This window comes from Rhodamnia argentea, chromosome 1, assembly GCF_020921035.1.
Source record: "Rhodamnia argentea isolate NSW1041297 chromosome 1, ASM2092103v1, whole genome shotgun sequence".
Lineage (NCBI taxonomy): Eukaryota > Viridiplantae > Streptophyta > Magnoliopsida > Myrtales > Myrtaceae > Rhodamnia > Rhodamnia argentea.
This window is the reverse complement of record NC_063150.1, coordinates 36077784-36101251: the sequence shown is the minus strand read 5'-3', so window position 1 is coordinate 36101251 and position 23468 is coordinate 36077784. Positions and strand designations below refer to the sequence as shown.

The following is a 23468-nucleotide window of genomic DNA, read 5'->3' as shown; positions in this document are numbered from 1 at the left end:
GAGTTTTTAACTTGTTAAAGAAAGATAAGAAATCATGATTCGGATGCCACTTCCTTGCGAGTAGAATTTTTCACACCCTTTTAATATGACCCGATTATGACTCGCTTAGTAATTACAAAAAAAGAAAAAGAAGGGGGGGACTTTTAACGGAATTTATCGGTAAAATTTTGAAGTTGAAATCTTCAATAAATTTGCTTTTATCATGTAATATCTTGAGTAAAGAGATGAACAAATAGAGAGATATAAGTGCAAATGCTTAGCAAGTAATGTTAGTGAGTTCGGAAACGACAAACTCATTAGCTTTTGACCGGTATTCTGTGGTTACATGGGGGAAACAGGTTAGAAGGTGAAGACCTGCTTTTTCACAAAAGAAGAAAGCGTGAGGACACTGAGGAGTCCACGCTCAAGTCAAGTTGCTCTTAGCTTTCCTCCCAAACGAGCTTCACTTCTTCTGTTGACTGATCAAGTTATGTACGTACATAACATACTGACATACAGGGTCACCAGCTTATTGATCTTTGATCATTTCTATGAATGTCAGCACGTTTGGTTTGGATTCACGCTGAGTTTAATAGTTATTGCATCTCAGGCTCGTGACTTTATTATTGTCTTTGCTTCTGTTTTTCTCCACTTCCTTTTTTCAGATTCCTCTGTTTCTGAAGGTTTCATGTTTGATCGGTGGTGGGTTTCTGAGATACACTCTGTTCTTTCTGTCTAGCACATGATCCGCTGCATTATGAGTTATTTTGGGACATTGAGGCTGCTTTAACATTCCTCTGTTACTGTAACATGTTTGTGCTCCGGTTCACCCAAAACACTTGAAGATTTTGTCTTCTCAGCTGCTGGCCTTTACTTTAAGTGCCTGCTGTTATTGGCTAGCAACGTTTTGCTTCATGGAGAGGTTCTCCCGGACACTTGAAGGTCGCGGCCATGGGGGACGATATCAGCAGAACATTGATGCTGACGGATTCTCGGAAAGTCAACAAATTTCTGCGGTATAAATGGTTGTTCTAGATTTTTCTTGTATTTTAACTCTAGTTGGAAATCGTCAATTTCAATAACCCATGGGAAATGATTCAGTCATATTATTGATTGGAAGCGGTTTTTCCAAAGAGAGGGAATATCGCAAAACTCTCATTAGCTTGTGGATTTTGTCCTTAATTCTACTTGAAGGTACCTTCTCGTCACATTTACTTCGTTGAGAACTGGTATGCAGGATGAGTTAACAGACTATGAGAGGGAGGATATAGATTATGCAACTGCCCTTTCACTTTCAGAAGAAGATCAGAAAGGAGGAAATTTCATTGGTACATCACCAAACTGTAAGCATTTACAATGACCATTCAATGGAATGATCACACAGGTTGTAATCTCTTCAATAATGTGGTGAATGTGTGATGGCTGTGTCATTGATCTGTCAAGAGTGAGATGACTTAGGAGCAAAAGTACTGAAGCATACGCAAAAGAATGTCTTCAAGCCTTGTTCCTACTCTCCATTTCATTTCTTCTTAGTATCTTCTATGTTGAAGAGACTTCCACTCATCAAGAGCACTTTTAGGCTATTAGTGTTTCTGGCGTTGGAATTGCAGATCGTTGAATCTGTTCTCCTTTTTGCACCATAACCAATTCATGCTTCTCTTTTCTGCTTCCATTGTACTTCATTATGTGTGTAGAAATTACATGTTTAAAGTCTACATAAATAATTGAGTGGTTCCCATGATTTGTCTTTTATGGGCATCAATGCTTCAGTTAAGCAATTTATACAGTGACAAGGGACCATCTACTTATCGAATGCTCTTTCTCTAAAGCTCTATGGGCATCTCCTACGGTTACATGCATTTTTTCGAGAATGCCTGACTGGTGGGAAGAGGAATTGGAGTGGTCGTCAGCTCTTTTTAAAGGCAAAACCCCTGGTTGTACATTGCCTAAGCCAGCTTGCAAGATCTGTCACTATCATACACTGAAAGCTAGGGATCATAGGATCCATATATCACATAGCTATTCAGTCTGTGAGATTACTCATGCTACCAAACGTGACGTGAGATTTAGATTGTCAACAGAAAGTGAACTTGCCGTTTGTTTTAGCACTCACAAATCTCTTTGTTATTGGGGGATTCCTTGCTAGTAGTTTTCTGTGAGGGCTTGTATGCTGCATTAGTCCCCCTTCTATTGTGTTTGTTGCAAGATTAATTTCTTACTTATCAGTAAAGAAAGTTTACATAGATAATTGAGTGATTCCATAATTTGTCTGTAAAACCTTTTTCTAGATGATGAATATCAATCCAAATACACACAAGCTTCTAATGCCCTGCTGGAAATAGAAAAACTTCGTGCTAAAGCTCAGTTGGTGGAGGATGAACTACTGGCCATAGCTGTCCAAAACAGTTTATATGTAGAAGATCGATCTAAAAACGGCAATGGAAATTCACTTCAACTTCATCCAGCTTCATCTTCAGGCTCAAGGTATATTCAGCTGTTGAGCTTTCTCGTCTCAGGTTATCTCTGACATGTCAATCCAATTTCCATCTTTCATTTTGAGAGGTTTCTACCATCTAATTTTTTCAACGCTTAAAATGCTTATCTTATTCCTGAGATATCAAAAAGGATATGAGATAATGCAATGTTCAAGTCTTGAGATGGAAGGTAGAAGTTTGTGAAATAGAGTGGCTTTAGCTTTGATACTGACTTGAAGATGTAGGATTCCTCTGTAACCTCTCTTTTCCTTTGATTTAATGTGTAGTTGGAGATAAGTTTTGATAATGAATGGAAATGTGATGAAGCTGATATTTTATGTAGATGTAAAAGGTCAGGCATAGAGTAGAGAGATTATGACATTAACTTGTGTATGTCAAGGTGCTGAGTTTTCCAATCGGTACGGAGGCAATAAAAATGTGGCTGATAAATCCAGTTCCTATTTATGGGGCTGAAGAATCTGTTTGTTAATTTCAAATATAGTAACGTGAAGCACAAGTTGCTGGAATAGGTGTTGAGATATGTTGAATCTCAAGACAAAATATGGCTATCTGATCCTATGTCAGTTCTACTTTCATACTGAAGCAATTTCTTTGAGAAATTATCTGCATATCAACTTGCCGTTACCGCAAGTTCTCAGCAGCTCTGCTGGCAGAGAATGCATGATTGGTGTAACACTACTCTTTTGTTAGATGGACTTATTTCGCAATCGAGTTAACTTACAACATCAATCATTCAGAATCTGTGCAGGCTGCAAGAGTCAGATTGGTCTTGGAGATTTCCTGACTTGCATGGGTGCTGATTGGCATCAGAAATGCTTTTGCTGCCACGCATGTGGTCTTGCAATTGCTGAGCTTGAGGTAAACTTTTGTGTTCACTTAACTTCTGATTGAGGTTTGGCCTATGAGTTTTTCAACTACATTAGTTTCCACAGTACATAACATATAACGAAAGATTGATCTTGTAGTTTTCAGTGTCCGGGGAACACCCCTACCATGAAACATGCTTCAGAGACCACCATTATCTGAGATGTGAAGTTTGCAAGAATTACGTAAGTGCTTTCTCATTGAACTTGGGTGCCGTATCAAAAGGTTGTTTAGAAAGGATTATCAAGTGAAAATCCCGAGCTACGAAAAGTGTAAGACAGTCTGACAGGTTTTGACTTTGATAAAAAGATAAAAGGAAATCGACTTAAAGGGTGCTTGAGAATACTTTTTGGAAGTCTTTCCTGTTTTGCAAGACGTAAGAAGGAAAAGAAGTGAAAACCATAACAGTTAAAACTAATTCAAGAAGCAGTGCAGGGTATTCTTGGAGCTTTCCTCGATGTAGCTTTTCTATGCGGATGTTTACCTCAACTAATAATCCTGAGTAAAAGTCATGTGGGGAAACTCATATTCACTCCAGAATAAATTGATTTACACCCGAGATTGCAATACTTAGTTAACGACGCTGCAGGGCAAAGGAAACACCCCATTACCGTACCAAAAGTTAAAGAAACGCCAAACATCAAGCAGACTGAAAGCCATCTTCTGTTTGGTTGATGATCTAGTTGATAAGTCAGATTCTTTCAATATTCACGTAATACAAATGCTATACTGGCAAATCTACGATGAAACTTTCTTTCTGTCATAAAATTGCTACTTCTAGAATGAAATGTTGTCTGTCCTTTATATGGCCTGCTTCTTTTGCTGCACATAGCTGCCAATAAACGCAAACGGAATCGAGTACGCAGCTCATCCTTTCTGGATGCAAATTTTTTGCCAAGCACACGAGCGAGATGGGACTCCAAGATGTTCTAGCTGTGAGAGGATGGAAGTGAGTTCCCGCTCATAAACATCCTGCTTTGCTTGCTGGTAGAACTGTAGGACATTTACTCGTGACTATAGCGCTGTTCTCATTTTCCCCGCATCATTGCTGATGAAAGAACGTTATTTCTGTGTAGCCAAGAGACACGAGGTACTTGTCGCTTGATGATGGTCGAAAGCTATGTCTAGAGTGTCTAGAATCTGCGATTATGGATACCGATGAGTGTCAACCTCTTTATCTCGAAATACAAGGATTCTATAAAAGCATGAATATGAAAGTGGACCAACAGATTCCTCTACTCTTGGTTGAAAGACAAGCGCTGAACGAAGCTATGGAAGGAGGAACCAATGTAAGTACTTCTGCAAGTCTTAGCTAGGTCAATATGGTCCCAACTATCAACATTTTATTTCGTCTTTTTTGGTTTTATACTCATTTGAAACTTGTTAAGGGACATCATCACTCGTCTGAAACTCGAGGACTATGCTTATCCGAAGGACGGAGTGTTCCCACTGTAAGAAAAGCTCTTGCTCATAGTTGCTAGATTGGGCTATCATCAAATATGTACGTTGTGACTTTATTTGACGAAAAACAAAAAGATTTCAGAGTCGCTTTTCAATAATTCACCAGGTTATGAGAAGGGCAAGAATTGGAGCAGGCAACCAATTTATTGATATGATAACTGAACCTTACAAGCTGGTTCGTTCATGCGACGTGACTGCAATCCTCATTTTGTATGGTCTCCCTAGGTAATGTGAAGTTTTGCAGCCAATCTCAGTTTTTCTTCTGTATGAACATTGCACCATGCTGATTATTCTCGGGAAAACAGGCTGTTGACAGGGTCAATCCTTGCTCATGAGATGATGCATGCTTGGCTTCGACTTGAAGGTTCTTCTTTTTTGGCCTGTGATATCTTCTATGTTTTTTAGTTTAATAGGAACAGCATATCTGATAAGGATGTACAGAGATTTAAGCATAACTCAAGACAAGTCAATATTGCATTTGCTTTTCCTTTTCCTGTGGGAATTTTAGAGGGACAGAACTAACGTCAATAATTTTCAGGTTATCCTAACCTTAGTCCAGAGGTTGAAGAAGGCATTTGTCAAGTTCTGGCTCATATGTGGTTGAATTCTGAGATCGAATCAAGCTCTGCAAATGATATTTCGTCATCCTCATCGCCATCATCATCATCTTCATCAACATCAAAGAAGGGAAAATGGTCAGACTTGGAGATAGAACTTGGCAAGTTTTTTAAGCATCAAATAAGGACTGATGTTTCAAAGGCCTATGGAGAGGGATTTAGGTTAGGAAACGAGGCAATGGAGAGGCATGGCCTTAGGAAAACTCTTGATCACATTCGTCTAACGGGGACCTATCCACTGTGATCTAAGAAGTGGCCGTCTGTGGAACTTCAATTTTCAGTGGTTAGTGACTTGATATGGCATGAGCAAGAGCATAAGTAGAACTTATGAATGCATTAGCCATCAAATTCACTTGACGTTTATATAGCATATGTCAGACCCAGAGGTATAACAAGATATTGTGTTTTATTTTCTCGAGTAACAGTAAAGGTGTCGGAGAAGTGCGTATGTACATGCTTTGTACGATTTTTCAGCTAAGTGTAATGTTGGGTTCATCATGAGAAACTGATTGCGATGCCAGTGTATCTCAATCTTGCAGAGTTGCTGCATCAGCTCATCAGGAATTAGCTTCTGTTCAAGCAGTTCGGTTGGCATAAATCAGTTTATGATGAATCACTATGCCATTGCAATGTCTGTTCTGCCAATGTTGGCACTGAAGGAGTGAAAAATCAAGCTTCAGTACCTACCCACGATTAAGAGATTTAAGGATTACGGGCAGCTAAACTTCCGCATCCGCACGCTTCAACCAATAACTGCTAACCTTAACAAATAACCGGTGACCAGAGAGCATCACTGCTTCTTCTACTACCACAAACTGATAAGACCAAGCCAAAACTACCGTCTGCATAATATTTTCATCCTAAGCTGAGCTGATGGCCAGTTGGCCTCAGCCTTCATACTCTTGTAAGTAGGCATATGGTAATCTGCAGATGTAGTAGATTGCCCAAACAACAAACATCAAAGCTTCGTTTGCGTTGGGAGTACAACAGGACTAAGGATCAAAATTTCAGGTGATCATTTGCCGTATGAACTCTAATGGAACCAGCAGTTTGTTCGGGCCTTCTAGTTTGCATACAAAATACACTACACCTCCAATCATAATGCTCGCTGTAAATGTCATGGCATCCATAATTATCGACACAAGACATTAAATCTGCAGAACAAGCTAAAGAAATTAATATCAATCATGTCATACTTCCATTTCTCTCTGTTGAGCGGTTTCTACAAATAAGTTCCACTAAACAGCAGAAAGAATTGTTCCAAAGATGTACAAAGCGGAGTCTGCTTCGCGCTACAGAGCTATTGCTAGCCAAGTCACTCTCTTTCATCAATACAGCCAAGATGAAAGTCATTCCCAAGCAACACAATAGAGATCTATGTTACAATTAGTGAGTAACCTCTTTCAGAATACAACAGAGAAGATCCCGACTGACCAAGCCCACAAAACTCCTCTTTCAATCAAAGAGAAGTAGAGCACAAAGCCCCAGCACAGGAAGATATCGAGCTGATGAGCAGTGCAGCGTCGTTGATTTCCCTCTCACCAAAATGTAAAGCCGTGATGATGATCTTGGATGTGCGCAAAACGTAGAATAGCCACGCAACAAATGCTTGATTAACAACTTGGAATTATGATCTCTCTCGAATTTTGGCTCTGGCAAAAATTACTCCAGCCAAAAGACCTGCGAGTCATAATACCACGTGACATGCTATTCTGAGGCTGTGCCTGGTATAGTGAAAACTAGAGGAAGAAAATTTACCAAAGAGGATGCTTGCAGAGTTTTCCAAACTAGTCGGTACTTTGAATAGGAAGATGCCAGCAATAGACAATGGGATCTTATTCAATGAACCTACAAGGCTGCATATGGCATCTGGTATGAGAGATCATCCACATATCGTTTACATGAACAAAATCCGTTTTACCTTGAAGTCCATCTTATCACATTAATATGCCCCTTCGAAAGTCATATTGCAAAAAATTAACTATCTTCTACTCACATATTCAACTCTTTCATGGGTCAAGACCAAGAAGGACAATTTTTAGGTTTCGGATCTTTTGATAATTACGATCAAGAAGGGAGAGAGGGGGATCGTTTGAGTAGAGAAAAAGCAAATAAAAGATAGGACCATTTCCTATTAGACTTCGCAAATCTTCAGTTAAATAGTTGGCCAGTAACAAAAGTATGATGTTGGTAATTCACAAATCCTACATCTTCCCTCTCTTTTATTCCATGTACATAAAAATGCACCAAAGCTTGCCTCTGTATAAATTGCTAAAACCAAATCATTTTTTGGTGCTAAACAGCAATGAGGACTGCACAACTCAATGAAAAATAGAAACTTAGGCCATCATCCAAGTATTCCAAACTTAGTTATAGGTGTTAGTGTTTGATATTATTTGATCATGCAACTTGGGAAATACACAACCTTTTAAGAAGAAAAACCTGAAATCGACAAAAGAACTTATGATATTTTGGCACTGTAAATGATTTTAGATAATCATCAAGTATAGAAGGTACGTTCAAGTTGGCAAAAAAATTTAACCTATAAATATCAAGCATAACTAAAAGTGTAAGAGAGCAAAATATCTCCAACATCAACCTAACATAATTACATGCAACAAGATGTAAGCATCCAGAGAATTAAATTCAGATCAATATATTTGGAAATATTGTTTTGTTCAGCTTCCAAGCCCACAAGATAGTAAGGGCATTTAATTAGAAACACAACATACAAGCCAAGTGACACTAGTATAATGTTCCACATAGTATAATGTTCCAAGAAGAACTAAACCTGATAGAAGTACACGTGAAACAAAAGATGCAAGAAGCAGCAGACTTTTACTGACATGAGAATTCACACAGACTTGAGTTGCAAGATACTCTTTAGCTGTAAAATTTGCCAACTAGGACTCGGGTTTTAAACTAAAAATGACTTCGAAAAAATAATTAAAAATGTTAACATAAGAGCAAAAATTCCTATAGTCAACATGTACTTAGGGTTCATCTTCTTTTTTAATTTCTTCCCAAAGCCATGGAGTAGAAATTTTCTTAGTCACCCTTCGGGGCGCAATTAGGGCTCAACTAACAGGAAGTCACACCCACAGTCCTGTGGTCAAAAAACCACAGTTTGACCACTAGCTGTTTTTTTTTCTTTAAGGTCGACCACTAGCTTTTTAAAGTCTATTTATTGGCCAAAAACAGGATTTCTTTAGTAAACCACAACAAGCAGTAATCACTGTCCAAAAAACTCTAAGATTGAATATTGTATTGATATCAGACAGAGCAAACTTGATGTTCAAACCTGTACGTGGTGGCCCCAGTTTGATGAAGAAACCACATAGAAGTAAAGCTTATAGCCAACCCAAGAATCCCACTAAATGTCATCACCAACCAAAAGGTTGGTAACCTTAAAAGAGGCCTGCAATTACAAATATACAGAGAAAATATCGTAAGCTTAACTATATCCGTTTTAAAACTACATATTGCACCTATCACGCAAGCACGTATTCTTGACAAGAAAAGAATTAGAAGCTTAATAACATGTTGTAATCAATACAAACAGCAAGATCATGAAAACATTGTTTCTTCATATTAGACAGCAAAGTAGCACCAACACCGACACGCGACAAGCGACGTGACATGTCACGTCATTTCTCAAAAACTAGAGAACGTTGGGACACGTTCTATAAAAATGTTTATATATACATGATAAATTATCACTTTTATGATTATTTCAATCAAATTAATTTGATTCAAATCCATTAACAAAAAAGAGCTTAGAATGAATTTAAACCAAAAACATTAATCAACCATTTGTTAATATCGTTCATTGTTTCGAATTGACAAATTCAAGTACGTGTCATTCCAATAATCCATAAAACTTGGAGGGGGCAAAAAAAAAAAAGCAATTAACACTCCACCATTAAATTTAACATTTAACAATAAGTTGAAAAAAAAAATCCACATTTTTTCTTAATTCTTCTTCTCCTTCCCTTTTTATGTTAGGGAGTCACAATTAGATTTTTTTGGGGCTAACTAGATATATTAATTTTGGAGTGACTGGGCATATAATTTAAGTATATATATTTATGATAGATTTACATTTTGACCCCTAAGTTATTGAAAATGTTTAAAATTGACTCCGTCGTCTCGGAATGGCATGTCGGGATGCTGAACTCGCATGTCACTAACGTGCCCGAAACGTTAGCCACTTGTCGGATGTCCGACACCTGTTGACTATATGCTGGTCGCATGTCGGACGTGTGCCGGTGTCTTACACACATCCGACACCAACGCGGAGGCCCCCGGAGAGTGTCCATACTTCCTAGTTAGACAAGACATCCTCATCTTACTTACAATCACAAGTGACAGGAATTCACTGGGTTAATATGAATGTCAACATTACACATTGTCAAAAGAACATATTCAGCCGTCAAAGAGAAAAATTAGGACAAAAAAAAAAAAACAACTCATGGCCACATGAGATTCCAGCTAATGGTCAAGGATAAATAAATTGCCAACAGGTTGAAGGCGCCAAATAAACTAAAGGAGAACCAAGGTATAAGCTTAAAGTCCGTCACCAATCAGCAGAAGATTTAACAAACATATCAACAATATATAAAACAATGTATAATAATTTTAACAAGATCATGGGGCAAATAAATAATCATGAAATGAAGAAAGAGAAAACTCACGTTTTAATCAGGTAGTCCACCTCATTGAAAACACATATAAGAATAACTCCAAGGGGCAAAGAGAGGGTATTGTTTAGAAGGACCATAGAGAACTCATTCAAATTTCCAGATTTTGTGACTTGCTTTGCCGTATCCATGACTCTACGTAGGGTTAGCTGCATTAGAAAAAACAAGTTCATAGATAAATGGATGCACACCAGTTCAATTTCAATTGGCAACTTAAATGAGTAGAAGAGCTTGGTGAGGGAAAAGGATGACAGATCCCATAACCCATTCAGGATAAGCTTGTGTAGTTTTAACAACCACTGGGAACAATAATAGAAAAGTGGCAGTATGCACACTTCATTGCACTTGCAGCCAACTTAAGACCAAATTATCATCTGGCTAATTTATGTGCAAAATATGCAATTTCATCTGTTCATCTAGAGACGGCCCACCTGTTTGGGAGGGTTGCTTAAGCAGTTTGTGTAAGTATTTGGCAAATCTTTAAGAGTACTAGAAGGGACACCCATAGCAGTTCTGATTTGGAATAACTGGGGAGAAGTACATTTGCAGATTGCATTTGAAACTTGCAAAGTTTATCTGAGTCTCAATAGTTCTCATTATATTATCAATGGAAATTCTACACTCTATGTCTAACTTCTAAAAATAGGTAATTGAAACTTCCACATGACAATAAGGAACCTTGAGCATACTCACCGAATATGACGCTGTTAAGAAACAATTAGCAATCTGCCATGCATAGCCAATTGCATGGAAAGATAAATCGGTAATCCCCCCAGAAATTGCTGAAATGATCTACCAAATCAATCAAAACTTTCAGTAGTCATTCATTTCCGAATTCAAGAAAATTCCTAAAGTAGTAATCCATCAGAAAGAGGAAAATGAAGCATAATCATGCAGGAGAGCTAACCTTTCTGCAAAGACTACCGATGGAAATTTAAAGTGCAGAAGAACCAGCAGTAAGGGTATGCAGCCATAACAATGCAATTAATAATTAAGCGCCTCACAGATCAGTTTGCCAATAGAAGATGCATGGACATCCACATTCTCCCATGGACTTAACAGAAGATTCAATACACCAGAATAATGCTTGCTACATTTGTAAACAACAACTCGGCAACATGGGTCAATGCTTCCATCAGGTGAACCAATTTTTAGCTTCTATACATTTGTTATGCAACTATAAACTTTCTATTTAACTGGAAATTGTCAATCCAGATCTTGGTCCTCATGCAATGAAATGAAAAGTCAGAAACATACCATCAAGAACAAGGCAGCCCAAACTCTATTATCGTGATGCTTATTAAAAAGGTACATCTCCCCAATAGCTGTAATCACATTCGTAACATTCTTCAGGACAGTAACCATGGCAACATTAATGTACTTCAAGCTGCAGAAACAACAAAGATAAGTCAATTTAATTGACTCATTGAAAAAAATTGATAGAATCTTATGGATGAAATTTTGTGGTCATAGAGAGGGAAAGTTAATGAAGACATTTGGCAGTAAAAAGATGGTTTTGAATCACAACCATGTGACAGCAATTTGGGGGCGAAAGACAGGAAATAAAAGGGACACTCACGAGAAAAATACATAAATTCGTCAAGCCCCAAGAAGGACATCTGTTCCGTGCCTTGAAATGAAATATAACGCCAATCTTTTTCAAATTACAAACAAGTTTAATGTATATTGACATATTTTTATCAAAGATTAGGTGGTGGACCACACGAGGTGGACACAAGGTACATCTAGAGAATACTGATAGCAGCGTTTAACCCAGAGAATAGAATACTGAGTAGAGACTATTGAAAAGCTCATATGGGCATCGGATTAAGTAATTTCGCACTTTCAAGTTTATTACATTGAAAAACGTCATAAGAGATGTAGACATTGGAGATTTAACTAATTATTACACCTCTTGATAAGGATGGTGATGGAAAACATCAGAGACAAAGATGGTGAAAGGAAAATTTCAACCATGAACAGCAATTTAATTTGGCCCTGCCTGTAGAACAGTAAAAACAGACAGACCACAACCAATTTGCTATGCTTCCACAGGTATGCAGAAGATTATTCCAACTTCCTACAAAGCTGTATCCAATTAATTCTAGGCAAGAAATGTAATCTTAACCGGTTGAATGACTACGAAATATATGCATGCGAGGAGACTTCCAAATTCAGAAAAGACAAGAACATCAAAAAGTAGGCCAATGCCAAGCAGTGAAAGATTATAATTTCCTGGAAAAAAAAATCAACATACCTAAACATGCTTGTAATGAGCATTCCAACAAATATGACGTTCACAGGCAACCAGACCTTAATCAATTTGACCGTCAGCGGTTCTGTTGATATCACACCGAAAATGCTCAATGTAGACACAATGATAACTGAGATAAGATTCTGCAATCCAAAGAGAGTCATGTGCTACGTCAGAAATAATATAAAGCCATTAGCTATTCAGCACATATCCTAACATGGGACAGTATTGTAAACAAAACTAATACAGCAAGAAAACCACCTGGTATAGCATCAAGGATATGCCTGCATTGAAATCATAGCTGGAAAGTACAAACTTGTTGACCAGGATCATGCTGCAGGATGATATGCAATATGCAAGCCCAGATAACAAGGCCTGGTTGTGCACTTTAAATGTCCTTCCAGTTCTCGTCGCCCTTTCTCTGTCTTTTCCAAACCTTCCACCTTCCAAATCAGATTCTCCATTTTCCAAAGGTTTCATTGTATGTGATAATCTGCAGTAAACAACATACAGGGTGTCGATGCATAATAAGGAGTAATAGCCAGGAAGATAAAACTTAGAAGAGAGGAAGGAAAAGGTAAGATACACATTACAGTCGCAATACATTGACACTTCAACGCGATGGGAGAAATCAGATTAGGAAGGAGCAGGGAAGCCTATGACTCCCGCATAATTAAATAAGTTCCAAGATGGTTAGGAACCCCAGGTGGATAGAGGCCAAAAACTGGAGAACCTAAAGGTGAAAAATAAGTTTGAGGCATGGGGTCACACCTGGGGGTGTGGATTGTCTGGTTCAATCCAACTCTACATTGTGAACCACATCGAACCAAATCTTTTGGGTAGGGAATTATAAATTCTGAAAGCGGGAACCGACATTGAGAAAAGGATGCTACTGACCAATTAAACCTGTTCACATCCAATTTGGTTCATGGGTTTCACCTGATTCTGTTTTTCTTCATTTGTGGTGTTTTTCTCCTTCCACAGTGCACATTACGCACTGCAGTTGCATCACTCAAGTTGGCTAATTGCTCATTTTCACTTACACACCACCAACGGTCTGGAAGCATAACCACAAACTAATACACCTTAGTGTTTCAGGCATGAGCGCGAAAAAAGGAAAACATGAAAGGATACACTCTAATTTACACAATCAAGGAACAAATCAAAAGGAGAACAGACAAGGACAAGAAACAATAAGCTGATAAATGACCACAACAGCAGTGACTTCGAGTGGTCACCTCTTCTTACAAGTAAAACCAAGTGCCTTCTTCTATCAATGTCTGAAGAACTAAATTCTTAAAAGTCAAGTATCAACTGTAAACTGTGGCTCAATAAAGGTATTGTAAATAAGAAAAGCAAATAATGTGACGTGGAAGTTCAGGTATTGCAGTACCGATAGCGCACCCGTCACCAAGTCTCACCGGAACTGTCCTAACCTAGATCTCTGTTGGAGTCAGGGAATTTGCAGCGCAAAACCCCTTTTTGGCACCAATATCCTCTGATGATTCCCTCTCACATGTATGATCAAAGAATCTGCTGGAGCACCAAAAGATGAAGGTTCAAGTCATAAGGTGTCTACAGCATTCAAAAATTACTCATGAAGTGACTAATTTTTGCACAAAAAAACATTCGAACCGAAATCACTAGTGCCATTCTCTCACAATAAGATAGTTTTAACTGGAATTCAGAACATAAGACATCCCAATATCGTTCCAATTACTAACTTTCATCAATCTATAATTGAAGAAGTGCTTCCGAGCATGATCGAGGTTCCTCTAACCCAAGAAGATTGAACTGACCATACTACTAATATGAGCCACAACATGAAAATCAGCTACCGATACAAAAAGAGCAAATCCCGCAGCTTATGCAAATCCTTCCAAATTAACAAGTTAAATCAAAATTGCCGACTTCATCAACTCACCAACCCCCCCCAAAAAAAAAAAAAAAAAAAAGCGCCAGCAACTCGCGTACTTAATAGTCGGGGAAGTAGTCGGAGCAGGTGATTAACCTCATAGATTAACGAAGCAAATAATCACGACAGAGGGAGAGACAGACAGAGAAAGCAAACTCATTGCCCACTGATCAACCCTATTGCCCGAAGAAAACACAAAAACGAAGAACGCGAAAAAAAAAAACCGAACAAAACCTTCCGATTCGTAATTGTCCCCGTCAATGAGACAGATTGCGCTCTCCCGAATGGAAGATCGGGGTTGAAGACGAGCTGGAAATCGCGGTGTCTTCCTCGAGCTAAACGAATTCCGCAGAATCCGAAGAAAAGAGACTGCAAAAAACTAGAGCTTTTCCCTTTCCGATTCGTCGAGCCTGCGATGTATTAAAACAGACGACCTTGTGGGGGGAGAGAGAGAGAGAGAGAGAGAAGAGAGTCCAAACAACTTGGCGCGTTGACCATTCAAAAGAAAATAAAGAAGGGGGAAGAGGAAGAGTGAAGCTTTTTGATTGAGTGAAAATGGAGGCTCCCCTACAGTTTGCAGATCCTCCATGTTTGACCCACGTTGGTCAACTCTTTTTGAAGCTCTCAAGCACACTTTCTTCTTTCTTTTTTGCCAAAGTTGAATTGTCTGGCGATTAAAAAAAAAAGAATTAGCTGGCGATTTTCCGTCTAAATTTCGAAATGCTCTTCAATTTTTTCCGACAAGATTTCGCCGAAAGAATTGGCCCCCCGCGATTATTAAGAAGTTTGTAATTTTCTTCCGTGCGTCATATTTTCCGTGCAACGTGTAATCAAAACACTTTGCAAATCGAAATATTTGAAATTTGAGTATATTAAATATTTTTGGATTGTTGTTATTAGATTCGGCAATGTCCACTGTTTAATCAAATGACACAAGATGTGGGGGAACCAAATTGAGAGGTCTAGTGCAGTTTTGCCCAACTCGAAAGTGCAGAATGAGTCAAAGTTCATCAGCTAGGAAAGATACGGGCCATTGACCTTTGCGTAAGAGATGTATGGGGAACATGTCGTTGGGGCCAAGCAACCAACCGTGGTAGTTAAGCGTCCATTGTTGATCAGTGTCAAGCATTTTGGCACGCACATGGAATGGAAACTCTTTCTTCTTGCTTTCTCCTGGGAACTTTTCCTTCCGCAACACCCGAAAAGATATATCGTAGAAACCCGTTCTATGATTCCGTGTGAGAAGTACAATTTGTTTGACCTCCAGGAGCGAATCGGGTCGAAATTGTGGGCATAGTAATTGGAACATAAGCACCCTTCAAGTTTCTGGACTGAGAACTAGAAGCTAGTTTTAGAGTTCATATTCATTGATTTTACTTCCATAATTTCTTTACGTTCTGCTGGTTCTCGCAGCTATCTTGTATAGTTTAGAGAGAGAGAATCATCCTGATGGACTCGAAGGTAGGGTATAACCTTTCCATGCCTATTTGAACACTAGTGACTACTTGGGAACTTTGCAAAACCTGGCCAAAGGCAAAGCCACAGCAAGAAGAAACCAAAAGGACCTCTTTCTGCCATAGAAATGAGCATCATTGGATTGCATCGGCAATCTTATAAGACTTGCTCAAACGGACCTGTCAGTCGCATCTGTGTTCAATGGTAGAATGCTTTCCACGGCCACCCATTTGCACTCCAAGCGTGGGAGGGAAGCAAGGTCAATGAATGGGTGAGTTGCAACTTAAAACCAAAACTGAGAAGCTGATTTTTACCAAACATGGATATCATGTCGGATTTTTCTTCTGTAAAATACCAACAGAAACAATCAACTCCCAAGTCTCTCAAGTGGTGTCGTAGAAATTCCAACACACCGTGTACATGCACATAGATATCAATCATAGAAATAGTATCGGATCTAAATATAATTTGCATTTATGCTCGTTGCTTTGTGAGCACTGCTCATGGAAACAAACTTTCAACTCAATCACGGTGGCCATAATAATAAAACTCTAGAACATAAGCAAGACACATCCCCGCATTAAGAAAGGGGATGGCATTAATCCTTCTTGTTGCCTTTCCTCTCTAGATATCATGCAAACAATCAACATACAACAGCAGTGTCAACAATTTATGTCATTGATATAGGCTGCTTGCTTAGCTTTGATGAAATCTGTAATTCTGACCGGATCTCCATAAGAAACAACTTTCCCATCTTCCATATAAATGGCACCATCTGCATACTCTAGCTCCTCCAGCCGATGAGTCACCCATAATGCAGTAACTTCTTCCGATTTGTCTAGAGAATTTTTTACTGCTTTGATCACACCAATCTAGTGAGATAAGGAAAGCAAAGGGTTCAGGCTCAAACCTATCTGAATATTAAGTTAATTTAGACAAAAACTGTTAAGAAGTTCACATATCCCATTCAAACACATAAAACTGAATACAATTTTTTTCTTTTTGGCCCGATGTAATAACAAGCCTAAACCAAACCAAAAAGAAAAAAAGATCTATTTTAGAACATACTTCTTAGTTAAAAAGAATTCGATTTTGCAATTACTCAAGCCTATGGGATAATACCTGATCCATTTCATCTAAGAATGTCGTGAGCTCATCTAATAACAGAACTTTACATGCTTCAGCCAAGGCCCCCGCAATGGCTATCCTCTGTTTTTGACCACCACTGAGGGTTTGAATTGGTCTCTGCAAGGTGAGCATCATGAAACTCTACTATGACTTAAACATCAGAATATACTTAAAGTGTCTATCACCTACTTGCATGTAGTCAGACATGCCCACAGCATCCAAAGCTTGAAACACCTTGGACCTTATTTCCTCTTGGGTAAGGTTGGACTTGCCAAGGCCAAATGCAACATCTGCTTCCACAGTCGGCATTATAACCTGAAACATGCAAAACACTGGTAATCAGAGTATTTCATATGTTATTGGTATCATCAGACAGAGCATATTTTGGACTAGCAGATGATCCCGAAGATAACCTAAGATGAAACCCTCATCCCTCCTTACTATGCATATATGCACGCAACACATGCATTCTCAACGTATGTTCACAATATAACAGGTGCTAGCCAAGATCGATACCATTTACAATTTGCAGTGAACCCAATTTAACACAACCTGCTCCATCCCTAGGAATGTAGGCCATGCCATACAATTACTGCAAGGAGTTGCTACATTTCTACCAGCTTCAGAAGGAAAATTTACTTCAAGAGTTAAGGGTCCTTGAGGTTTTGGCTTGGTCCAGTAGATCTCATCCAGAAGTACCACAGACGGCCAATCATGACTAATATAAAGCAGGCAGGTAGAAAATACTACGACTAGTAACATAAGTATTGAAGTGAAGTACATATGTGCTCTCTAAACTCAGTACAAACTGACCAACATGGTTGGCAACTCTGACTTCAAATTTAACATTTACTTGTGCACAAAGCCAATAGTTTACAGAGGCAAGCCTTTAAGCCTGAGATACACATCAGAACTTTCATGTCATTTCCATGCCAACATATAAGTCTGTCTACAACCAAAATTCGCAAATCACCCCTGCTCAGATATCATGCAAAACAACTCTTCAACACGACCTTCGAATTACCCCTAACCAACCGAAATTCTCTCATACATTAGCCAGCGTCCACTTGTCAACAACCAGAAAATAATGCTAGGCATCCGGTCTTACGATGTCCATATATATGAAAGAACAAAGCATCCCTACAGTTACAAGAACCAGCATATATACACAAGATTCCCCAATCAAAAGCGTCCAACAGCCCAGAACTAAAAGCGGGATAAAGCTACAAACGGAACCCTGTCGAGTTTTTAAACGTGTTGAGAATGAAAGAGCTAACCTGATGGTCAGGATTTTGGAGAACAAAACTTCTGGGCCGTCTGACATACACCTTCCCTTTAGTTGGAGTCAAAATACCAGCAAGAATCTGAACAAACAATTAAACCCATTAGGTGCATGAAGAATAACACTATCAGACAATTAGACAAAAAAAGAGTGAAAGCACCTTCAAAAGAGTTGACTTTCCACAACCATTAGGACCAAGAAGCATCCAGAGTTGCCCCGAAGGAATGCTTATGGAGCAGTCCTTGAGAATGGGCGCCGACGCCCCCTGCCTCGTCGGAATAGAGAAGTTCACGTTCCGAGCTTCAATGGCGATGTCGTCACAAGCATTGACCCTTCAAGAACACGGAGAAAAACACACACATGACTTGCGAGACAGACACCCACTTGACTAAAAGCAAAAGAATCCGCAGCACATGATTTGTTTGAAGAAATGCCAAGCTGAGAAATTTACCCATGTGATGCGGGTGCCTTTTGCATTGAGAGAGAGAGAGAGAAGTGTGAACCTGGAGAGTGGATTTGAGCGGACAAGGGAAGAATGAGTGGGCGAAGAGTGAAGAGGAGCGAGGAGATTCATTGCATTTTGATGGCGGAGTCCCTTTACTCGCTATGAACTGGACCCAAAATGTTTGCTTCCAGCTCCGACGAGCAAACGCTAGGCCTCAAGTCATCATACACGGTCTCCCGCGTCGGAAAACGTCTATTCCATTATCGCTGGTAGAAGGTATTATTACAAGTCTAGTCTCTCGCTGCTTTTCGCCCCCAACTCATTTTTGTGTTAAAATTTTTCGAATCATCAGTAAAATACCCATTCAATAAAAATGGATTGCTTTAATGTGATCCACAACTTAAGTAACTAGAAAATTTGATGAGGAATTATTTTAAAATAAATAGTTCCCGACTTGACTTGCCAGAATATTTTCTTCCCAAATTAGTGAATACGGTAAAATTACTTGTGTTCTGCAAACTAACTCGAGCCTACATCTCTCACATCTCTGACCCACGTCACTATACGAATCACGGAAATGTGATACTAAAGTAATTTTCCTCAATTGGATAGTAACTTTTCGGTTCTTTTTTCTTCTTCAGTAGTAGAATTCACTTTGTTGTCCTTCTCATTGCGCTGTGTGAATGCACTTTGTTTACATGTTTTAGAATTCGACTTCTGAAGAAAATTTCGCAATTCAAAAGACCTCTACTGGTAATTTTTTACTTCTTCCTGCTCGTGACATCTACATGATCTTCGACTTCTTTACCCTTTTCGAGCATCTATGGCATTAAGCACAAACTACAATTCGAAGGGGAAGGGCCATTCCAAGAAGATCTACATGATCTCCACTTGCCCTTATCCTTCAGAGCCGATTTGCAAACACAGAAGCTTCGGAGGAGTAAAATTTATGATAAGCACCAATATTGTGTTCCAATTACATATGCCAATGCAATGGATTTACATGGATGTCCTATAAAAGAATAACAAACGAATATGTATCTCCGCATTTGCCACTCTGGCAATGTTCCTTCAATTTACATATTCTCATGCAGTGGATTGATGTGGATGTCCTATAAAAGAATTACAAATGAATATGCATCTCTGTACTCGCCACTGTGGCAATGATCCTACAATCAATCATCTGCACTTAAATGAAAGAATGGAATGTAAAAAAAAATGGTTTGCCCCCTTGACAATGAAATGCTTGATAGCTGAAAGTTTGAGAAACCGGATCAAAATAATTGAATATCAAACCGTGCCTGAAGGAAAAGTTGCCCATTTCTTTCTCAATACGCCTAGTATTCCTGTAATCTTCACTGACGATCAAACTTTCAGAGCATCTCTTCTGACATTTGCTCTCTTGTCCACATTTAGACATTCGCCGTCTCATCAAAACTCCCCAACATGTTAGAGGCCAACGCAAGCCGGCTTATCTTTAAGGCTCCTAATAGCACGTCTACTGGCATTTAATTTCATCAAGGAGGGTAGAGGTCGAGGCACCGAAACATTCTTTGATCTGTACAACTTCCTCATACTCTCATTGAAATTGTTTGATGACCCAAGAGACGAAAAAGAATCAGTCTTGCAATCAGTCTGCACTGCTTCAGCAAAATCTTCCTCGACTTTATCTTCATTTGATTCCTCACAATGCTCCAAAGTATATCTATCTTCTCGGCATGACAGTTCAGGCTGAGTTTGCTGAATAGTGGTGCAAATAATGTGCAATGGCTCGTCATTTCTGGAAGCAATTTTCTTCTCTTCCTGCATATGGACAGAGCCTTCAAAACCAATTCTGGCCCTACCAAATAGTGTCAGCGAAGGCCGTTTACTCGGAGGAGATAAATCTGAAACTTCACTCCCATTTGTGGATGGTTTTGCTGATTTTCCTCCACAGTCCACAAAACTATGAGCTTGCTCAGATAATGAAGGTGGCAACTTCATGCACTCAGAAGGGATGTCAATGTCGCTGGGAATTTTGGCGTTGATGCCTAGAAGATTCCAGATAGGGTCCTCTGAGGCTATATTAGTGCCAAAACAATTTCTCCTGACATAATCCAGTTCCATAGCCCAACAGTTTGGTGTTGTTGACACCACCCTCTTAGGGGCAAGAGTCTGCAAGGCCCACTCCAATTCATCCCTTGATGAGTGCATAGAATAACAGACATGCCAAACACCAAACTCGTCCCTAACTGCTTCATCGAATCTTTGTCTTAGTCTAATTGATGCCAGCGAATACTCCTCTTCACATGCATACCATTGTGATGAAGGCCGAATTATTAGGGGTTCGGGCTGCAAACTAATTCGAGCCTCGTCAAGTTTTGCTTTAGCCCTTTCGGACAATCTAGGGAAGGCATCAAATAAATGGAAACGAGAAGATGGGTCTTCTGAGAGGATTTCTGGGAATGTGAGTGCCAGAGAACGAAAACAGTCTGGATGGGCAGCTTTATCAACATAGATCTTGGACCCAAAAATCCGTGATACCTCAGCCAGTATCTCCTCCTGGCCGAGTAGATCGCAGGTCAGGTAGACAACTGGAGCATCAGGGTGCTTCCATATACAATCAATCACCTGCATAAACAATGTACATACTTTCTGTTATTTTTCCACGACTTTAAACCAAGAGATTCAAATCCCTCCCCATTTTTGACAAACAAAACTTCACAAAGACAAAGTGAGTTACTAAGTAGCAGCCCATATCAAGATAAATCCAAAAAGCCAACACATGAGCAAAACTGGAGTTCAGGGCAATGAAGATCACTATGCCAATGATAATGAGAATATGATAGTACAGCAGGTCGAAAAGTAGAATGCTTGTTGGTTGACTGAAGCTTTGGCATGAGAGGATGTAGACCAACCATCTAGCTTGAATAAATAAGCCTCAGCAGCCCACTCAAATTGAGCAATCTTTATTGCTACAAATGAAGCCGTCCTCACGACCCTATGCCAGCCCTATGAACACAAAACATGTGGATGGAGATGTGACTATGCTATGCAATTCAATCAAGGGAATGAGGCTGAGAGGCTACACTGCAGCTAATTTGATTTGTACCTGTCGTATCGCTGAATGCTTGCTTGGCATGCTTTGGCGGTATTTTCCGAATGTGCAATCCAAGTAAAGAAAATCAAGTGGACGCTGCGGCTCCTTGCCTTTTCCCCCAATGTACTTGTCCGGTAAGTTCAGTACGCATTTGGGAGTCAATCTGCAATCTCCCGTGTGCAAAATGTTACCAAAGGCGCCCTCAAACAAGAACATTACAGCTCCTGGCATTCAAAAGACCAATACCAGGCTATGGATCATATGTCAATAGCATCCCTAAAATCCACCAAACCAGAAAAACGAAAAAGCTCTTTCCTAGTCCTACGCAATGATGAACACGAAAAGATTATGGATGAAAGTCAAAACATCGAGACGAGGTGAAATAAGCAATATTTCTGCGTGACAATTCTTTTGACCTGGTACACATGAAATAAAGGAAGCGATTATCGCATCTTTCTCTAGAAAACTAAGGCAATCGACAGAAAAATGAGATTCATAAAATTGTTCACATAAAATCCCCTCCGCCGCCATAAGATCATGCACTCGCGGCCCAGTTCTAAATTATAAACAACAACATAACCGCAACTGAATTACGTACCGGGGCAGTGATTGGCATCGAAAGCAGTAACGGCAAAAGGCCCATCCGGATCGTCGACCACCAAGGACTGCCCCGCCTCGATTTCGACGAACAAGGAACCGTCAAGCTGCACCAGAAAACACCCCCCGGGGACAACAAAACCCTAATCAGCAATCAACCGACATCGATTACACGAGGGATTTCGGGAACGAACCTGGGGGAAGTGATGGAGGACGAGGGCTTTGGTGAGGCGGGTGGAGTAGATGGGGCGAGAGGAGGGGGAGGCGATCCCGACGGAATGGTCACGGTGAGCGTGGGTGAGGAAACGGTGACGCTTCCACAGGGAAGAGGGAGTCCATGTGTCCACCGAGAACGGCAAGCCCTTGGGCATCTCCACCGGCATTCTCTCGCTTCAAGTTTCGATTCTGTAATGGAGATTCTGCCGATCGTCTTCCTATTTGAATGAGATTGCCCGCCGAGAGATAGCGAGGGAAAGCTCCAGGAAAATTGGTGGGAAAGTTGAAATAGGAATATCTTCTTTTTTCAATTTCCACTCAATTAATAATTGAGCTATTTAATAACTATTTCTTTTATCGCGATATAGGATGAATTATCAAATAAATCGATAAATCGAGTTTATAAACATTCATTTACCGATCGAATTTTCTCAAGGTGTAAAGATATTTATCTTATTCATGCTTCGTGGGTTACTATAGTACAGGAGGCACACGCGCAACGTGTCGAAAGGGAATGAACATAGACAAAAGAAGTGATCAATGGACAGGACCATGCAAGGCGGTTCTTAACAGGTAATGTCATTCAGGCACGCCCATGAATAATATAATTATGTAAGATTTTCAAGCTGGACGAGCTTGACTCGAGCCCAACCAAGTTGGAGGGGCTTCACATACAATCGCCTCCGTCCAAGCCCACCAACATTTAACTTCAGGTGCTTGACGCTCAAGCGGGCCTGGGAAAACAGTCTGCGGTCAGGCCGATGATTAGACCGACGTAGATGTCATGGCGAAGCCATGCAAAGAAGATGAAACTGTACGAAACTCAGCTGAGCAGAGTGGACATTGCATTCCGCTGCTGTACAATTCACCAAAGCTTAAAAAAAATCTGCTGAGACCTGGGTTGAATTCTTTGCCCCAGTTCCAACTTCTAATGCAAACCCAAAACTCCAACGAGGTCATCTAAAATTTCTAGCCATTTGC

General features: G+C 39.7%; 4 protein-coding genes across 17 annotated transcripts; 1 reads left to right on the top strand and 3 right to left on the bottom strand.

Annotated features, from left to right (window-relative positions):
* Positions 1-334: 334 nt before the first annotated feature.
* Positions 335-5968, top strand: LOC115726500 (protein DA1-related 1-like). 4 transcript variants are annotated; one of them, XM_030656397.2, is made up of 12 exons: positions 335-467; positions 840-995; positions 1217-1322; positions 2268-2463; positions 3212-3332; positions 3440-3523; positions 4171-4287; positions 4415-4627; positions 4727-4789; positions 4906-5024; positions 5105-5163; positions 5338-5968. In XM_030656397.2, exons 2-12 carry the CDS (start codon positions 894-896, stop codon positions 5658-5660), a joined length of 1503 nt encoding a protein of 500 aa, XP_030512257.1. In that variant the 5' UTR covers positions 335-467; positions 840-893; the 3' UTR covers positions 5661-5968. The 4 variants fall into 4 exon arrangements, with proteins under 4 accessions (XP_030512257.1, XP_030512259.2, XP_048136378.1 ...); XM_030656399.2 differs by lacking the exon at positions 335-467 and adding an exon at positions 470-589 and having other exon boundaries at positions 1217-1307; XM_048280421.1 differs by lacking the exon at positions 335-467 and adding an exon at positions 475-681.
* Positions 5969-6571: 603 nt separating this feature from the next.
* On the bottom strand, positions 6572-14877 carry LOC115726501 (GDP-mannose transporter GONST1). 11 transcript variants are annotated; one of them, XM_048282136.1, is made up of 11 exons: positions 13792-13920; positions 13581-13650; positions 13268-13427; positions 12632-12863; positions 12374-12513; positions 11374-11503; positions 10810-10908; positions 10111-10265; positions 8718-8834; positions 7175-7272; positions 6572-7096 (listed from the first exon to the last, which is right to left on the bottom strand). In XM_048282136.1, the coding sequence occupies exons 4-11, from the start codon at positions 12848-12850 to the stop codon at positions 7044-7046; spliced, it is 1011 nt and encodes a 336-aa protein (XP_048138093.1). In that variant the 5' UTR covers positions 12851-12863; positions 13268-13427; positions 13581-13650; positions 13792-13920; the 3' UTR covers positions 6572-7043. The 11 variants fall into 11 exon arrangements, with proteins under 11 accessions (XP_048138093.1, XP_048138087.1, XP_048138083.1 ...); XM_048282130.1 differs by having other exon boundaries at positions 13581-13665; positions 13775-13913; XM_048282126.1 differs by having other exon boundaries at positions 13245-13427; positions 13775-13913.
* Positions 14878-16173: 1296 nt separating this feature from the next.
* LOC115726503 (ABC transporter I family member 10) lies at positions 16174-18835 on the bottom strand. The gene is made up of 6 exons (XM_030656406.2): positions 18654-18835; positions 18311-18482; positions 18146-18232; positions 17058-17183; positions 16863-16985; positions 16174-16612 (listed from the first exon to the last, which is right to left on the bottom strand). The coding sequence occupies exons 1-6, from the start codon at positions 18722-18724 to the stop codon at positions 16403-16405; spliced, it is 789 nt and encodes a 262-aa protein (XP_030512266.1). The 5' UTR covers positions 18725-18835; the 3' UTR covers positions 16174-16402.
* Positions 18836-19898: 1063 nt separating this feature from the next.
* Positions 19899-22736, bottom strand: LOC115726504 (5' exonuclease Apollo). The gene is made up of 4 exons (XM_030656407.2): positions 22466-22736; positions 22273-22378; positions 21687-21898; positions 19899-21205 (listed from the first exon to the last, which is right to left on the bottom strand). Exons 1-4 carry the CDS (start codon positions 22652-22654, stop codon positions 20045-20047), a joined length of 1668 nt encoding a protein of 555 aa, XP_030512267.1. The 5' UTR covers positions 22655-22736; the 3' UTR covers positions 19899-20044.
* Between the last annotated feature and the right edge of the window lie 732 nt (positions 22737-23468).

Excerpts from the sequence above, each read along its gene's own strand:
- LOC115726500 (XM_030656399.2), top strand. The coding sequence starts at position 470 with ATGTACGTACATAACATACTGACATACAGGGTCACCAGCTTATTGATC. Across the intron at positions 590-839 it reads TAATAGTTATTGCATCTCAG|CTGCTGGCCTTTACTTTAAG; the intron begins GCTCGTGACTTT and ends TTGTCTTCTCAG. Across the intron at positions 4,288-4,414 it reads CTAGCTGTGAGAGGATGGAA|CCAAGAGACACGAGGTACTT; the intron begins GTGAGTTCCCGC and ends ATTTCTGTGTAG.
- LOC115726503 (XM_030656406.2), bottom strand. The coding sequence starts at position 18,724 with ATGAATCTCCTCGCTCCTCTTCACTCTTCGCCCACTCATTCTTCCCTT. Across the intron at positions 17,184-18,145 it reads TCCAAAATCCTGACCATCAG|GTTATAATGCCGACTGTGGA; the intron begins GTTAGCTCTTTC and ends TGCATGTTTCAG. Across the intron at positions 16,986-17,057 it reads GCATGTCTGACTACATGCAA|AGACCAATTCAAACCCTCAG; the intron begins GTAGGTGATAGA and ends CTCACCTTGCAG.
- LOC115726501 (XM_030656405.2), bottom strand. The coding sequence starts at position 12,850 with ATGAAACCTTTGGAAAATGGAGAATCTGATTTGGAAGGTGGAAGGTTT. Across the intron at positions 10,909-11,373 it reads GGGCTGCCTTGTTCTTGATG|ATCATTTCAGCAATTTCTGG; the intron begins GTATGTTTCTGA and ends TTGATTTGGTAG. Across the intron at positions 7,097-7,174 it reads CTCTGCAAGCATCCTCTTTG|GTCTTTTGGCTGGAGTAATT; the intron begins GTAAATTTTCTT and ends TATGACTCGCAG.
- LOC115726504 (XM_030656407.2), bottom strand. The coding sequence starts at position 22,654 with ATGCCGGTGGAGATGCCCAAGGGCTTGCCGTTCTCGGTGGACACATGG. Across the intron at positions 22,379-22,465 it reads TCCTCCATCACTTCCCCCAG|CTTGACGGTTCCTTGTTCGT; the intron begins GTTCGTTCCCGA and ends TTTCTGGTGCAG. Across the intron at positions 21,899-22,272 it reads CGATGCCAATCACTGCCCCG|GAGCTGTAATGTTCTTGTTT; the intron begins GTACGTAATTCA and ends TTTGAATGCCAG.